Genomic DNA, 17,180 nt, shown 5'->3' on the forward strand with positions numbered 1-17,180 from the left:
TAACGGTAGATTTGCAGGTGTAATAGTGGCGAGCGAGTAGTGCTGTGCATTGAGGAGTTGTTAGTCCTCAACAGTTCAAGTGGCTCACTGGCGCCTGATGCTTGTACCCAATGGCTTTTGCATTCTTGCTAGCTGTGCTGGCACGACGCAGGTTACGCCAACCTGGCTACGCTGGTGGCACAGATGGATCAGTGCCAAGTCGCACATTTTGTGCCTAAACTGATGTGCATCTTTTATTTAATTTTAATAAGGAGCAAAAACCTGGATTCTTCTCACAGGTCCACTTCAGTGTTGTTACACCTCCTCTTCTGTAGGAGGCTCACAAACAAACTGAAGCATCCAATGAGGGTGGATGGAGGTGGAGGAGGCGACACAGCAGGAGGAGCGGCGTGTCAGGGGTGCAGGGCTGAGGGGTTCAGGATCAGTCCTTCTGGTGTTTGAGGACTCACGTTGGTCTGACAAAGCACTTTCCCTTAAACACACACACAGACACACACACACACACACACACACACACACACACTGCCTGCAGAAGACTCTGAAAGCACCACTAACAAGCAACCCATACACACAATCAGTAATATAAAAACAACAACTTAGAGCGCACTGGGATCTTCCTTTAAAGGAAAGAACTTTTAAACATGAATTTGACAACTAATCGCCGTACTTCTACAAAGCCTCTTTTTATCTTCTCTTATCTTTGACCTACTGACCCAGAATACGACCAGTCAATATGTGACCACGCTGCTCTTTACTGGTGATACGTAATATGGTAAAGGAACCTGCAGGGTAGCGTAAAACTAATCAATGCTTGGTTCCGCAGCCTCTGGTTGATGATACATGCGGCAAAGGATTGGCTGTGATAGGGGCGAACCAATCGATGGACCACAGCCTCCACGCTATACTGGGGAAAGGCTCTTGGAGGCTGACATTCTATACGCAGCTGATCAATGCCTCAGCACCACAACCACTCATTAATGGGGTTTTTCATTTTTGAATTCCTACAAAAAATAGGTTGTAAAAGAGGAACATGCAGCACTGAAGTCAGAGAGGACGTCAGGACATTTGGAAGCAAAAAACTGTCTCTTCATCCTTTAAATGTTCATGACTCCAAGTAGCTTCATGATATCAGCTCCTGAATTTACGACCAACAGGTCAGAGGTCATGTGTTACTGCATATTATGTGTGAAAAGAAAGTGAGAAAATGAGAAATTCTTTCGAGCGGAACTTCTGCTTCAAAGCTTTGCCTCAAAGACAAATGACAAACCAGCATAAAAAGCTGCGGAGGCTGCAGGTTTGTCAAGTGGAAGATTGTTTGGAATCGGCAGAGCTTTGCGCTCTTTTGAATATGTAAAGACAAATGATGTCGGTGTGAAAATGCAACCTGAACTGTGTCTGAAAGGCCTTTTCACAATAATCTCGTCTGAGCGCCTTGCATTTTTAAATTCAGTTTTCTACATTAAAGAAACTTTCAGCACAAGAACAATGTTCAGTCATCGCGAAAACAGACTTCATCATCCGTAAAAATCCAACCTGTACTGCGGCTAAATTAGCCTGAAGCGTCCACCTGAGGCGTTGTCTAACGAACCGAATCCTGCTCCTGATTGGTCCGGAGTGCATGCAGGGGGACGCTGTCCTCGGAGGCGTCAGTTCGAATCACTGCAGGTTGCTCCCTGAAAAGTGGAGTTACAAGACCAGACCTGTTCTCTGCTTTCCGGGACAATTTTAGAAATGTTCCCTCAAGAGTGCAGTATTGGTCCTTAAAGCAGTACTTCAGCTTTGAGCTCACAAAGACTTTTTTTCCCTTGACCGACAAAATACACTTTTTTGGTCAAGTATCACTTTAAAAGGCCTTTTGTGCCTCTTTTGTCGAACAGAAAGGGTACAAAGGGATTTAAAACTCACTGAAGGATGTAAAATTGTCTTGCAAAAGGTAACGAGGAGCATTTGTACTCTGAGGTACACACGCGTACCACGATGTTTGAGTGTGCAGATGCAGACGCAGTGTGATGGATTAAACCTGCTGTTGATGTCCTTGTCTTCTCAAAACTTGGATTTCAAAAGCCGACTCATCCGGTTTTATTTATTTCTCTCTGCAGGAGCTGGAGGTTGGTCCCCGCTCACCTCGGACAGGTATCAGTGGTTGGAGGTTGACCTGGGCGAGCGAACCAAGATCACAGCCGTCGCCACGCAGGGTCGCTACGGAAGCTCCGATTGGCTGACGTCCTACCTCCTGATGTTCAGCGACACGGGACACAACTGGAAGCAGTACCGGCAGGAGGACAGCATCGGGGTGGGTGTCTAGTGGAGTGAGCCAGGGTGATCGTTGTTGCAGCGGGCCGAGTATTACAGGGTTGCCAAGGGACTAAAAGTACTACCAGAATATTGCTGTACCGACTGATGATAATACAAGTTTCTAGAATTCAAAAAAATGATTAAAAACAAGTCAGAAAAATGGCCAGTTTGGCGCAACCTTTCTGGGTATGGCCAAAGACGGTAAAATGAGCCTGGAAACACCCGTTCGACTCGCCTGCTTATTGTGTTTGTATTTTTCTCTGCTCAACCGTCTCTTGGTCTCTGTTTATTTAAGTGCCGTCTCGTCCCATTTGAGATGCCAGATCGCTGACGTTTATTTGTGTCTCAGGACTTCAGCCAGCATGAGGGTGAATCCTCCACAACAGAGAGAAAATTAGCAGAATCCAAGAAAAAAACAGTCCAAACGTCCGGAGTGACTGGAAATACGCAAGAAAATGGTGTCTGAAAAAAGTGAGAGACAACAAACCCAGACAGTTCTTAGTCACTCTCTGGACTTAAAGACAAAAGAAATGAAAGCAGTGTTTTTGTCACATGAAGGCCAGAGTCGCTATGGAGACACGAGGACGTTTGCTGATGTTTTTATCAGACTGAACACTGTTGCTCGACATTGGAAGGATGAGGCACAAAAACAAGTGTGCTTAACTGTCACGCACACACACACACACACAAGAGCACAAGGACACACACACGGAACCGGCTTAAAGTGGCTTCCATAGGAACACCTGACTAAACGCAGCTGGGCAGACACGAGTGAAGGCAACAGCCAACGCACGCGGGCAGAGCTACGCAGTTGAACAGGAAGTAACAGAAGAGTTCAGAGCAGAAACAGGAGTCAGGACAGGATGTGACATGAACGAACGCTCCGCCGGCGCCAACTAGAGTCGTTACACATGCGTACGCCTCAGGTCTTGCTGCAGGTATGAAGATGAAGCCCAGGCGGGGGCAGCTCGCTCTCTGAGACATATTTACACCGGATGAGGAGGTTAGCAGCGCTGCTCTGCACTCTTCAGTCCATCCTGCTGTGATAATCACACGCATCAGGAGCCTTTGACTCTTCATTAATAATGGATGAAGCGGTGAAGGAGCTGCTGACCGGGCGCGGGCCTGTTGCCAGCAGCCTCGGCTGCCGCTGGTGGACACGGAGGAGCAGGACTGAGTGACAGCCAAGTGTCCTGACTCAGAGTGTCCACCAGCCTCACACACACACACACACTCACGTTAGAAGAGGTGTGTATCATCCTCAGACAATCACTCGTGGTGACACTGTGGGTTATCGCCTCCTAACCAACTAACTTCTGTAACTTGTTGGTGAAAACACAGCGGTTGCTTCCTGTGTGGAGGTGCTGGGTGGTGATGTAACACCTAGAGTACATAACGCCTCACATAAAGAGGGGGCTCACACTCACAGATGTGGGTCGGCATCTCTGCTCCGCCTCTAACGTCTGCTCTCTCACCACAGAGACACAGGACGTCATGGAGTCCAGCCTCCTAAGATTTCAAGAATCCGATGATAAAAAGGTTCCGACACCTTCTCACTCCCGACATCTCAAAAACTGACCCCTGGTGTGGGTCAGAACCCCTCAAGCTTCAGCTGTGGGCGTGTTTGCAGCAGACAGAATATGATGACATTCATTTATAGTGTGAGTGGTCGGCAGGGTGACGTCACTGTATGGCTGCTGTACCTGGGGGAGTTGAGACTGCGCACCAAATCCTGTTCGTATCAGAAACGGATTGATTAAGATCTCTCGAGCCAGACAGACAGCAGCGGTGGCGAGCACCAAGTCCTGCTCCTGCTAGACTCGCCACTCCCGCGGTGGTGGTGCTGGTACACGCTTCAGCAGACAGTCACAGGAACACAAACTAGTTTTGACCTTGTTTGTGAAGTAAGTAACCACGGTTCAACTGCTATTCAATCGCAATCAAAAAGTGGAACAAACACGGAAAGACGTACAATATTTTCCCCTCTGAGCTTGAAGGGAGAGCTCAGCGGCGTCGGTGACAGAGCTTGTGATCGATGCTCATGTCAGCACTGAGGAGATCCTCTGACTCTCAGCAGCTCGAAGCCTGTTGATGCGACACCACTTAGACTGAGCACAATCCCGGTTCAGCCTCGTCCTGGACCCGAGTGAGTCCGTCGCTGGAGAAACGTCATTGCAGATCGACTCTCAGGTCGAGGAGGACAGCAGAAATTTGCTGCCCATATTTTCACTTTGTATTCATCTTGTTTTGATGCTTTGAGTAAAAAGAACCCTGACACGAGGAGTTTTGGGTGGAGGAAGAGGAAAGAAAACAGGACACTCTCACCTGACAACAACAGACGATAACAGAGCTTTAGAGCAACTAGAACTTGCCGTCCCGTAAGCACTGAAATAAACAGCTGGGAGTGTGAACACGGCTGTTAATTGGCTCCTTGTGTACCTGCTGCTTCTACCTCGCAGCTTTCACTCGCCGCTTCCTCTGGCTCGTCTGCTGAGAGCTGCAAGAAAAACAAAAACTTACCTTCTCATCCTTAAAACCTACAAATACCACATCCTGGTTGTGTACAAGACCTTTGACTGCCAAAGTGTTTTCAAGTCGTCCCTCAGACCCAGAGGACATTTTAGCTCATCCTTTCAGCATTCGAGCAGATGTAGAGAAAAGTTATGTAGTGAAGGTATGAGAAAGCTGGCTAAAGAGGGTGGAACACACATATATTTATATATGTACACTTCATCTTGTAACTACATGTCGTAGCAGTCGCAGCAGCTGTTACCCCACGTATCAACTTCAAGAGAGGGATGTAGCTGGAAGAGAGGGAGAGAGAGCAAGCCACCAGGCCCTCCTCACTGTCCACAGTCCTTCTGCAGGGACTTGCTTTTAATAGGAAATATTCATAAAGCCATGGGATACGACACATTTTTAAATCCTTATTATTATTATCATCATACCAATAAGAGTACCTCTATCTGGTTACAGATGCCAATTTCTGTCCAACATATTTCTCTTTTTTTTGGTTGGTTGGAGAATAAAACGGAAGCTGTGTGTCTTCAGTCTTTTCCAGGTAACAGTAATGCCGACAGCGTGGTTCAGTACAAGCTGCAGCAGCCAGCGGTCGCTCGCTTCCTCCGCCTCATTCCTCTGGGCTGGAATACCAACGGACGGATCGGACTCCGGCTGGAGACCTACGGCTGCCCCCACAGTGAGTCCCTCCTCTGACCGAGGTCATAAGAATGAACGTGACGATGCAGCTGCTGAGAATATACTGTGTATGTATAAATATATATATATATATATATATATATATATATATATATATATACAACTTGAATGAAAACCACAGATCCATCAAATCAGAACGAGTCAAGCACCTGCAGATGTCCACCTCTTCCTAGCGTCCAGGGACGTGAAGGTCTGGGCAACTCTCCACTCAGTCTTCCTCCTGGAACGGGAGATTTTCCAGATTTTCCTTTCATTTTTCAACTTCAGTTTCCAGGTCCTCGGGACGTATGAGAACCTTCAAATCAGGCTGAACGTTTGCCTTACAGGAAACAAATGGTAGGAAATGAAAGAACGTTAATGGAGGATCTGGAACTACAAAAACATCATTTAGTAAAACATTCTCTTCTCCCTTCATACACACAAACACTCCGGCTTACTGTTTCACTGGTGTGTGTGTGCCATATTTTTAAAGCACACGGAGACACAGAGAGGCTGACTACCAAGTGTTCTCCTCCCCAGCACGTTTTAATTCTCACCTCCGTTATCAACCAGGGTGTTTCACACTTCGTCCCCCCCGAAGCTGGAAAACGTACTGTGTTAGCAGTTTAATCGGGTCTGTTTGCGTTTCTCAAGGCTTTGAAAACCTTGTAAAATATTTAGTGTGTAAAAACAAACACGCATCACACCGTGTTTTCTGTGCTAAAAACACATGTTTATGTCATTCACCTTCTGTTGTTGGTGTTGCACAGCAGGTTTTTCATATCACTGCCAGCTCACACAGCAAAGATATCGCTTCCCTAATTGCATCCATCCAGCCTTTAAGCGTGGGAGCGTGTCTCACCTCGGGCTGCTGCAGCCGTCTGCAACACGTGCAGCCCAATTCGCTGAATGCAGATTACAGGTGTTTTATGTCCTTTGTGTCACAAACCAAACAAATGCACTAAAACAAGACAAGTAAAATCAAATGATGCAGCGCTCAGGATCCCACGGTTCGCGCAGGCTTGTGGCTGCTCACCAACTTGATGGTTGTGTGGTTTATAATCGGCCAAAGCTCAGGTGCAGTTTTACTTTTCGTGGTGATTAAATGCAAATCAAGCACACAGAACAGGCGTGCAGGTGTGAGCGCTGCAGCGGTGACTGATGTTTCAATGCTCACTGGCATTAGCATCAGCATGAGTTCGCCAACAAAATGTCGAAATCTACGAGAGCCGTACTGCTGTTTTTGGTACCGTTCTGCCTCTCCGTCACGTAAACATGTACTCGACAGTCACGTGGTCGTCTGAACCTTGTTGGGTGTGGATGGAATAATGAGCTTCGTTGAGAAAAGTGTGCAGACGTGTTTGAAAGAGTGCTTTGAGAGAGCTGGAACAGCGAATTCAGGGAAACTAGCAGCGACTCAGAGTCACAGGTGATGTTGTCTGATAAAGACACGCCCACTGGTCACAGGCGTCCTCCTCTCTCAACCACTCCTGTGAGGGAAGGAGATTAAATCTCTCTAATCATCAGACTGAGGTGTCGGCCTGAATCTTCGCGAGTTGGTGAAGTTGGCACGGGTGCGTTGCCATGACAACAAATTGCTGAGTTGTAAGAGGTGAGCCAAATGGAAGTTAAAGCAAATTATGATGTTGAGACCTGCGCACCCTGACAATCGCATTCGCATTCATTGGGCTGGTTGTTAGAAACCCCTGACCCTGGATCTGGAGGGTTAAAGGTGGAGCCCAGGTCAGTGACACGGACGCGCTGGCTCACTGTCTCAGCTGCAACGCTCGTTTCTCGCAGTCTGAAGTGTTAACATCCTGACTTCCGTGTCCTGTTTCCTCCTGCAGCCTCTGATGTGATGAGTTTCGACGGCAGCAGCAGTCTGGTGTATCAGTGGAGTGCCGGGTCGAGGCGGACGTCCAGAGAGGTCATCTCCCTGACGTTTAAAACCCTGAGGAATTCTGGGACACTGCTGCATGCGGAGGGACAGAAGGGACTCCGCCTGAGCCTGGAGTTGGACGGAGGGAAGCTGCTGCTGCTGCTCACACGAGGTACAGCACCACACGTAGTGCGTCCTGTCTGCAGAGGTGACGCCATGGTGCAGGAAGCTGTTTATAGGGCGACAAGACATAGAGACATCTTGTTTCCATTGAAGAATCAGTGAGTGACTTCATAGATCTGTTGGTATAGAATGTAAAGGTCTCACACACACACACACACACACACACACACGTCACACACACACACGTCACACATAATATCTGTTCATGTTTGTTTGGGTGAGTTGACCAGCAAAGAGATTCATGGCGCTCCTGATGAGTTTAACGTTACGCTCGTGCTCCTCGGTCTGGTGGCAGCCGTGGTGGACAGGACTGGTTCAGTGTGTGCGGTCTGGACGAGCTGAACAGGTGTGTGTGTGTGTGTGTGTGTGTGTGTGTGTGTGTGTGTGTGTGTGTGTGTGTCTCATCAGGAATCCATCCATTCATCACAGTGCAGGACTCTTAAACGAGTGTGTTTTCAGGTGTAGGTGGAGAGTTGCTGTGTTGGGAGGAGGTTCGCTTCTTCTGCAGCAACAACAACAACAACAACAACAACAACAACAACAACCTGTCTTTCTTCTCCTCTCTCTCTTTCTTCTCTCTCATCTCTGACTGTTTCTGTTTTGTTTTCCTCCTTCTCTGCTCTAATTACTCTTTTTTGCCTCGGTTCGTCTCCCCAGATCTTCAGTTGATTCATTCTTTCATAACAGGAGGCAATTTGCAGCTTCTTCTGCTGGAAACACTTGATCTGTCTAACCCATTTTACCATATTTTGCTTTTCAGTTTTTGACATTGTTGCGTGTTCCATTCTCTCAGATATGTTTTTGGAACTCGTCAGTTTTTTTTTCTCTCATTATTTTCTTCACTGACTTCTTTTCCTGCACCCTTTTTCTTCCCCCGGTTTTCACAGATTGAGTAATTCAGGTCATCTGCTGCGAGCCTGAATGTCCACATCCACAGTAGAACACAAAAAAGAGTCCTGGTTGAAGAAGTCACCCTTTGAGCCAACATCCATGAATCCCACGGGGAGAACATCTGAACTCCAAACAGTAAAGACTTTGGACGGCCAGGACTCGAACCCGGGACTCTCTTGCTTTGAGTGTTGACCGCTAATCGAGATTTGTCGCTCAGTAAAAACGCAGCTGGCGAACAGAACGGCTTACCTGACGGAGGTTCTACACGTTAACATGTCTGCTCTGATCTTCTATTGATTCCTGCTTTCTCTTTCTCGTCATTCAGGCAACATCGAAGCTCTTTGGATCCCTCTGCTTCCATTCAGCAGCGCCAGTAAAGTGCTCTTAAGTGTTCTTAAGTCTTGCTGTGTTTGCTTTTGCTTGGATTATGAAACAAATAACTCATCACAATAACTGTGTTGACAAGAGGATGGATTCTCCTGTGCCCGACTCTCTCTGGATGAAGCTGTTTTGAGCTGAAACATCAAAGCTCCGTTTGTCCATCGAGTCCGTCCCCTGCTCTTTGTCTCTGTTTCTCTCTGTTGCTGGGATTGTCTCTCCCCGAAGAATACTAATACATTTTTAATGACCGACTGTGTTCAGCTCTTCCTGCAGTTCCTTCTCTCAGCACAAACAGAAAGTTCCTTGCTCGACTTTGGGGGATGCAGAAATGGATCCGCTAATTTGAACTTCATCTATCATGAATGATATCTCTCTATGTTTCTCCTGCAGTTTTTCAAATAAGGCATTATAACATATTTGGCCTCAGATCTCAAACTCTAATGTGCAGATGTTTGGTAGTCCCTAATGAGAGGAGATGAGCTGACCTTGCCGTGTACATCTCACTGGGAAACCCGTGAAATTATTCATCAGAATGAGGATTCCCTTTTTGGGGAAATGTTTTAAGTGGAATGTCAATCAGAAAGTTCCTTTTTCACGCTTCTGCTCGTCACCTCATCGTGTGGCTTTCCTCCTCCCTACCCTCTGTTCTAGTTTGGCCGGCGTCTCCTGAAGCCCGGCGTCTGGCCTCCCTCGGCAGCCTGTTGGATGACCAGCACTGGCACCATGTAGCAGTGGAGCGGCGCGGCGCTCACCTCAACCTCACCGTGGACAAACACACCGAGAGAGTTCAGATTCCTGCAGAGTTCAACCACTGGGACATGGAGAAGGTGGGAGGAACTGTGGTGGTTGAACGCTCTCTGCTTACTAATCCAATAGAACAAAGGTCCTCAAATACTGAACTAACCAAAGGAAAGTGATAGTGTGAGTGTGTCTTTGTGTTTGTGTATTCAAACAGCTGAGTGTTGGGGCGGAACAGAAACCCGTGTCCAAGAGGAACTTCCACGGCTGCCTGGAGAACCTGCTGTACAACAGCTTCAACCTGATTGAACTAGCAAAACACAACGGCCGCCAAGTTACTGTAACGGTGCGTTAACTTCATTATTTTAGTCAAACCTGAGAGCTGAACTCTGGGTCGCCCTCTGTGAGGCCCAGCTAGCAAGGTGAGTAGCTAGCATGCTAGCTGCACTCAGTGCCGCAAATTGAAATGTTTGCAAACCAGCCAGAAGATCTCCACCAGCTCAGAAGTCCCCTGCAGAGGTTAAATAGACATCTGCTGCAACCAGCAGCTCCTGCTAGCATTGGCATACCTCGCTGCTAGCAGGAGCTGCTGGTTTCCTGTGAATCCTTTTCTTTCATTTCATTAAAATCTGCAGTTCAAAACTGAAAGGAGAGTTGTAACCAAAGAACAACGGATGGTTTTAGTCCAACAGTCTGGTTCAGAAGCACCAGGAGAAAATACCACTGTTCCAAACCAGCCCTCGGATGACGGGGTAATATTTATACACCGACGCTGAAAATCCATTTTATTCAGCAAGCACATACTTCTGCCTAGTCAAACATTTGTTCCCTTCCACTTTTGCCCACGGGTCCTAATTGAAGCTTCAGGCAGCGAGGAGTGGGCCCTGGTACCGCCGCACACGCCACACTTTAATAAACTTGATAGTATTTGGGTTTTGCATGAAGGAGCAGACGAATGTGCACACTGTGGTGTAAATATCAGTTTTGTGTTCAAGGAGGAAAGCTTTGTCGTTAAAATGTTCTATTATTCAGTAGAATGCACACAGGACCTCAGACCCTGGCTGTGTGAAGAGGGTTGGTGTTCCAGTTGGGGAAGGTCACTCCTGCGTGCGTCTATCCGCTCTGCGCTCGCGATAGATTCCCTTTTGTCCCCGCTGGGATTCCAGTTTAATGGAGGACTATCGGCTTTTCTGCTCGGCTGCTGCATTTTCTGTTTGATCTGGATGCTGTTAAATGAGCTGCTCGCTGGTTAATGAAGCCAGGACAAAGGAGTGGAGACGGCGCTTAGACCCTCAGTAATGCGTCCTCATCTTGGCCATTAGGACCTCCAGATGTTTCTGCTCTCATGGTGAGTGAATCTCAGTGCTCGCTGGGGAAAAGAATGGTCTCATTACAATAAACGTTAAAAAAAAGGAAAAACATGGATTCTCAGTGAAGAGGTTCAGGTATTCACACGCATGGCTAAAGCTCTAATAGAGGCTCTTAAGCCTTAAAGTTATGGTCCAATTTGATAGTAAATGGTGCTTCAGGAGGGACTATTACAAAGAAAAAGAGTGTGTGAGAGGGGAGATTTGGTGTCGCAGTGCAGAAGTCCTTTCAGGCTTTTAAGGTAACTCTATATTTTGTGCTGTGCTGTGGTCCGATCCTCTCCAGCATGAATTATTGTCCATCACTTTAAATGCACCACAAAGGGCTTTTAGATGTCACCGGTGTTTCCGGTGCATTATAAAGATAGCAGGCTGATATTCCCAGCAGACATCAGGCACTGTACTACATCACGGCTGCACCCTCAGCGATGGACCCTCAGCCACACACACCCACTCAAGGCAATGACAACAGAGACAATGGACTGTAACAGAGATGTCAAGATGCTTCAGCACACTCCCCACTACACACTCGCTCTTCTGCTTCAAGCTGGGTGACTTTGGGATTTTCAGTTTGCTCTCCTAATCTTATTCTAAGCCTGGCTGTTATCGTTATGGTAATGCTGCTGCCCTCTTTAAGGAGACTTGCTGATGAGATCACTGCGACATGAGGTCACGTCGACACGCCCTCTGCTGCTAATTAATATTCATGTTTTCTGTTGCTTTATCTCTGGTGATCATATTTCCTCTCTGTCTCAGGGCAATGTCACCTTTTCTTGCGCTGAGCCAGTTTCCGCCGCCGTGACGTTCCCCGGCCTCCAGAGCTTCCTCCAGTTGCCGGGGGCGACTGCTTCCACCTCAGGGGGTGTGTCCGTGGGGTTTCAGTTCAGGACGTGGAACAAGGCGGGGCTGCTGCTCACCTTTGACCTTCCTCAGCAAGCGGGTGTGGTCTGGATGTACCTGAGCGAGGCCAGGCTCCGGCTACAGATTCACAAAGGTGGCAGGGTGATGCTGGAGCTCAGCACAGGTCAGTCCAAACCAGAGGCTTTTAATCTTCACCCTCTCAGTTTCATGCTGAAGGGCACTTCGACGTGATCTTAAGGGGAAGCGGAGATCAAACTAGCGACCTTTCGGTTTCTGGACTGCCAATCTTCTTCCTGCCCCTGACGTCTCTAATAATTGAAATTCCAGTTCCATTCCCTCATCCTGGCTGAGGTGCTTGACCTTGCACGCGAGACGCAGTTTTCAAGGGTTCTAGATCTCTTGAATCTCTTTGCAATTTTGTACAACAACAGTTTCCTGACACAAACGGCTAAATAAGGAAAAACTTGATTTGTATTTGGCAGCCTTTGATTTTATCTTCTGAAATTGCGGCTGGCAGACTCTATCGTCCGTGGACTTGAGGATAATTCAGCCAGAGCTGGCTCTCTGGTTGTCTGCAGCTGATTTATTTTCAGGTGGTTCCGCACCCAAAAGCAGAGGTACCAGTGAGTACCTGAAAGGCTACAAATACTTGTTGCTTTGAAATACAATTTTCTACCCTGCAGTTCACTTTCATTTTACTCCAACAGTACTTCTTCAAGAGCAGTATTGTACTTTTCAGGTAAAAATGTACTTTTTAAGGGGACTAGTCTTCAAAAGTGTAACTGTAAGTACTGAAGTGTTCTGGTCTTGTACCTCCATATTTGAGTGTGTATTTGTATGAATTTATTCCCAACATACGAGGCATTCTGCTGAGATAAAGCCACTACAGAGGAGGATGAGCAGCCAGGAAGCAGATGGCGTGTGCCCGGGGCTTTTTAAGAACATAAAGTAGCCTCACAAAATAATTCTTAACAATTACTAATGTTTCTGTGGATGCATATTTGGTTACAACAGCAGGAAGTAGCGAGAGATGCCAACTGTGGTTCAGGCTGGAACAGAGCTGCACACCTTTTTTCCTTTTCCCAGAGAAGACGGAGCTGCTGCAGTTGCCGAGCTGTGATAAGATGACGGCTGTCGAGGGATGGATTTAGCAAACGGTCAATTTTAACTGTTTCTTAGACAAATTGGAGCTGAGATTTGCAGCAAAGGTACCTCAGTGTCTTAATGCCTTCACTGGGTCCCAATATCTATTATTTACCGTCTTATCTGCTGTGTTCCGTTATCAGAGCTCTGACACGTCCGCATCACTCTAAAGACTGTAGGCAGATACCACCACCGGGACAGCAGGGGGGCCTTCCTGAGCAAAGCATTATTTGTAAGAAAAATAGAGGCGATAAAGGGATATTTATCTATTTGCACAGCTCTAGACGCCACTCTCAGTCCGGCTGGCGCCTGCTGCAGGTCAATCATGCAGAGGATGCAGGAAATAAATTAGAAGGAAGATTTGGCTGATTTTGACGCTACAAGTACAAGATTTTCTGCTTCACACTTTGTTTCTACAGTCTCCCCCCAGGCATTCAAGATCGGTTAATTCCCAGAAGTTTTTGTTGGACTGAGTCCTATCTGAGCGCGTTAATTTATACAGAGACAAAGCAATTCGCACCCTTTGCTTGTCCGAGTTGGAAGGTTCATTTAAATGTGGTCATTATCTCAACGCGACTGTCCGTGCCTCATGCCCTCTGCCTCGGACAACAAAGCATTCATCTGCTGCAACATCTGCTGCAGGTCTCAATGGTTCAGCCTGTGCTGACCTGTGAAGCGAATGTGCTCACCAGACTAGATTCACACATTCAGCAGTATGTGCTAATTGCTATTTGGCTCCCAGGTTCTGCTCTGAACGACGGTCAGTGGCATTCTGTGGAGCTGAACTCCAGGCGGGGTCGCCTGACCATTACTGTGGATAAAGAGGATGGAGGCATTGCTCATGCTAGCCCCTCGTTCCCCATCGCCATAGAGACTCACCTCTTCTTTGGTGGTAGGATTTATTTGATGTGGATTTGTTTGGGGACAAGCATGCATGCCGTGTCGCAGCGCTTGTAGCCGTAGCCACTTATGTCATGAAGCTTAACTAGAAATACACAAAACAAAACGCTGATGCAACAAATACGAACACTGAAATGCAAAACTCAACATTTATATAGACAGAGCTACTCAAGAATAGACTGTAATGCTAAAATACAGTAAGAAGGCCTATGGTTTATTAGAACCTGATGAGCATCAAACATCCACATGGAAGTGGTTGTACCTAAAACCTGAGGCAGAAAGCACCAGCCAGGGATGTAAATCTGCTCCCAGGGTGTAGGAGTTTACATCGGTGTTGTTACAGGACGCTGTCGTGTACATCTGTGTGTGTTTTCATAGAACCTGTGGGATTTGGTGCACCGTGTGGTAGTTCAACTGTTTTATTCTTTTATTGAGGTTGTCCTGCTGAGGATTCCACCCAGGAATGCAGAAATCCCTTCAACGCCTTCCAGGGCTGCATGCGTCTCCTGACTCTGGACAGCCAGAGCGTGGACCTCATCATGGTGCAGCAGAAGCAGCTGGGCAACTACAGCAGCCTCCACGTGGACATGTGTGGAATCATCGACAGGTCAGTCTCAAAGTTGTGCGTCGTTGTGTACGGTTTATGATGCGTATTTGCGTGTACCTTCGGTCATGTTCTGGAATGTCTTGAGGATGGACCTGCACACTGGGATCCCATTCAGAACTGCCACATACGCGCCAGAGTTAATCGCTCCACAACCGCATCGTCATGGTTACTTTGAAAAGTATGACAGCACAATAAAAAGTTTTCTTCGAACATCATGCTGATATACTGGCTTGCTTATTTACACTTTGACATCGTGCAGCACCATTGATTCCACTGCTCGTAGCTCTGCGGCGAGTTGCTCCACCATGTTTGCCACGAAGTGACTAACTTTCTCTGCCTCCATGAGAGTGTTTAGAGGCCGCCTGCAGTGACTGAGAACAACACTGATGAGAGCAATGAGAGCGAACCGAAACAATAAAGTTGAAGGCAAAGCCACAACAAATGAGCTGCAAGATGCGAGAACACTCCCCAGAGCTGAGGGGGGTGCAGAGTTGGGTGGTAGCTCGCTGTGACTCCACTGCGATAAACTAGCGCTGCACACATGCACGCAGTGATTTGGTCCATTATTGATTCCAACAGCTTTAAAGGCTTTTTTAAATGTCTGATTAGGTTCCCGTCTAATACGACTGTAATTGAGTTGAAATGAAATGAGAGAAACTTTAAACCTCCTGGTAAATATTTTCTGTTTACATCAATGAATGTGATCAATCACAATTCAGGATCAGAGCAGTAACGTCCTCAGGAGATGAGAGAGAGAGAGAGCGAGAGGAGGAAGAGCAGAACCAATCGTTTGCCGTCTGGGTGCCACGCCAAATCGTAGCGCAATTAATGGGACAATTACAACAATTATAAACCCTTTTCTGAGGCATAAATAGCCTACAAACACACACACACACACACATTCATGGGATTATACGTAAACACCAACATAAAGACATGTATTGAACCAGTCACATATCCTTGCCAAGCAAGGAGAATCTGCTCCAGTGGTTTTAATTAAATGTCTTCGACATTAATCATATTGTTATTCAACAGAAAGCAGCTCCTGACTGACTGCTCACTGGAACAAATCTAACGAAAAATTCCCCGGAAAGACAGAAGGAGGAAAAAAAAACTCCCTCCACCCAAACTCCATTATGTTCCCTCTATGTAGTCCTGCTGATTGGGTTTTCGGCCCCTGGGATATTCCTACTGTAAGTCAGGTTGCAAACGTGGTCACGGCGCAGCTTCAGCATCGTGGTCATACTTCAGAGGCGGTTATTACGTCTCCAGATGTGTGGATGTGGGTGTGTTTTGTTATTGCTGCCAGCAGCAAAGTGCGTTATTAGCACAGGCCAACACTCCATTAACAGCGCAAATGAACCTCAAACCTTCCAGGAGCTTTTTTTTTTTTTTTTTTTCTAATAAAACAAGAAATTACAGTGTTTTAAGGTGTTGAGTTTACTCATGAACGTTTAAGCTGAACCCAAACACAAAGAACATCGCATTCATATGTGATCTTCGACACTGATGCAGTGCTTCGTCTTTCCCCGCTGTACTGCTGCTGCTTCCCTTGCTATTGGTGCTTTGTCATGATAAGACAGGATGCAAAGAAGCCCACAGGGACTGAACCTTTGCCTGTGTACTTCATTAATTCACTCTAAAATCATGTTTATGATGCAGTTTCTTGCTACTTTGGAGAGGTTCTTTTCCTGGTTTGGATTTGCTCTAACTAGGAATGCAAGATATGTGCAGATTCATAAATCATCTTGCATGATGTTAACTGTGGAGTACCTCAAGGGTCAGTATTAGGCCCCAGATATATGGGTACATCTATAAATGGCCTATGAGAATTTGTAATTTAGTCATTTTGTTTGTCTTTGTACATTTTATGAGGCTAGTACTGGGTAATTAAGTAATTTAGTAATTAAGTTGGTGATAAAAAAAAATTGGTGAGAATCAAAAAGTGTACAAAGTGCGTCATCCTGCTTTTTAAACATGTCGTCCCAAACTGGGTTACCATTGTATTATTTTGACTTTCAAAAGTTTTTCTTGACTCATGAAGCAAAATTTTCTTAGTGTTTCAGATTTAGTGCATTTCATGGAAGAGGGTTTAAATGGACTTTCAGGATATTTGATTGATGATCCGAATTATCTCACAGATGTGAGTGAGACTGGACGTTTACACAACTAACTTGTGGACACTTGTTGAAAGGACACGACATGTTAAATGTGATTTAGTAGATTTACAAATGTTTGGGGAATTTAGATAAATTAAGTACGGAATAATACAAATCATATCGACATGGATGAACGTCGGCCTTAAGCACCAAGATTGGTCATCGGTAGGTATCGTCAACTCTTCATACCAGTGCGTCCCAAGCTTGAACCGATCCAAACTATGTAAGACGATGATGTTGCAAAAGCTACCTTTTACGCTGAGTACAGTGCAAAGCAAAACAAAAAAGACAAGTTTTATTTCCCCTCAAATCGGTAAGAAAGTCTGGACTGACTTGGATCTCAACGGGGGGGGGGGGACAGACATCCACCGTGATGTTGTGGACTGAAGATGAAACGAGCTTACTGGAGAGAAAAGCAGTAGAGAAATAAATGCAGGTAAAACCAGAGCGTAGCAGGCTGACAGGCTGCTGAGTCGGGGATTTTATCTAAATGAAGGGGCGGTTGCAGATTCTCTGCAGTCATTTGTTTCTCTTGAATATTCCCGCCTGTGTGAACACACACGAAACACCGTCTCACA

At 46.4% G+C, this 17,180-nt stretch overlaps 1 protein-coding gene across 5 annotated transcripts in view; it reads left to right on the forward strand.

Moving 5' to 3' along the window:
- LOC147262124 (contactin-associated protein-like 4) overlaps nucleotides 1–17,180 on the forward strand; it is an 83,059-nt gene that overhangs the window by 31,032 nt on the left and 34,847 nt on the right. For all 5 annotated transcript variants that reach the window (XR_015115968.1, XR_015115969.1, XM_086204534.1 and 2 more), the window contains exons 3-10: nucleotides 2,100–2,293; nucleotides 5,347–5,494; nucleotides 7,341–7,544; nucleotides 9,479–9,654; nucleotides 9,783–9,911; nucleotides 11,689–11,956; nucleotides 13,679–13,828; nucleotides 14,272–14,443. Coding sequence is in view for 3 of the 5 variants with exons in the window: in XM_086204534.1 (XP_086060660.1) it covers nucleotides 2,100–2,293; nucleotides 5,347–5,494; nucleotides 7,341–7,544; nucleotides 9,479–9,654; nucleotides 9,783–9,911; nucleotides 11,689–11,956; nucleotides 13,679–13,828; nucleotides 14,272–14,443 (1,441 nt within the window). In the remaining 2 variants the exon portion in view is untranslated. The remainder of the gene's footprint in view (nucleotides 1–2,099; nucleotides 2,294–5,346; nucleotides 5,495–7,340; nucleotides 7,545–9,478; nucleotides 9,655–9,782; nucleotides 9,912–11,688; nucleotides 11,957–13,678; nucleotides 13,829–14,271; nucleotides 14,444–17,180) is intronic.

Source organism: Aulostomus chinensis, chromosome 5 (assembly GCF_037954235.1).
Source record: "Aulostomus chinensis isolate RoL2024-O1b breed Wild chromosome 5, RoL_Achi_v1.0, whole genome shotgun sequence".
In the NCBI taxonomy this organism is placed as follows: Eukaryota; Metazoa; Chordata; class Actinopteri; order Syngnathiformes; family Aulostomidae; genus Aulostomus; species Aulostomus chinensis.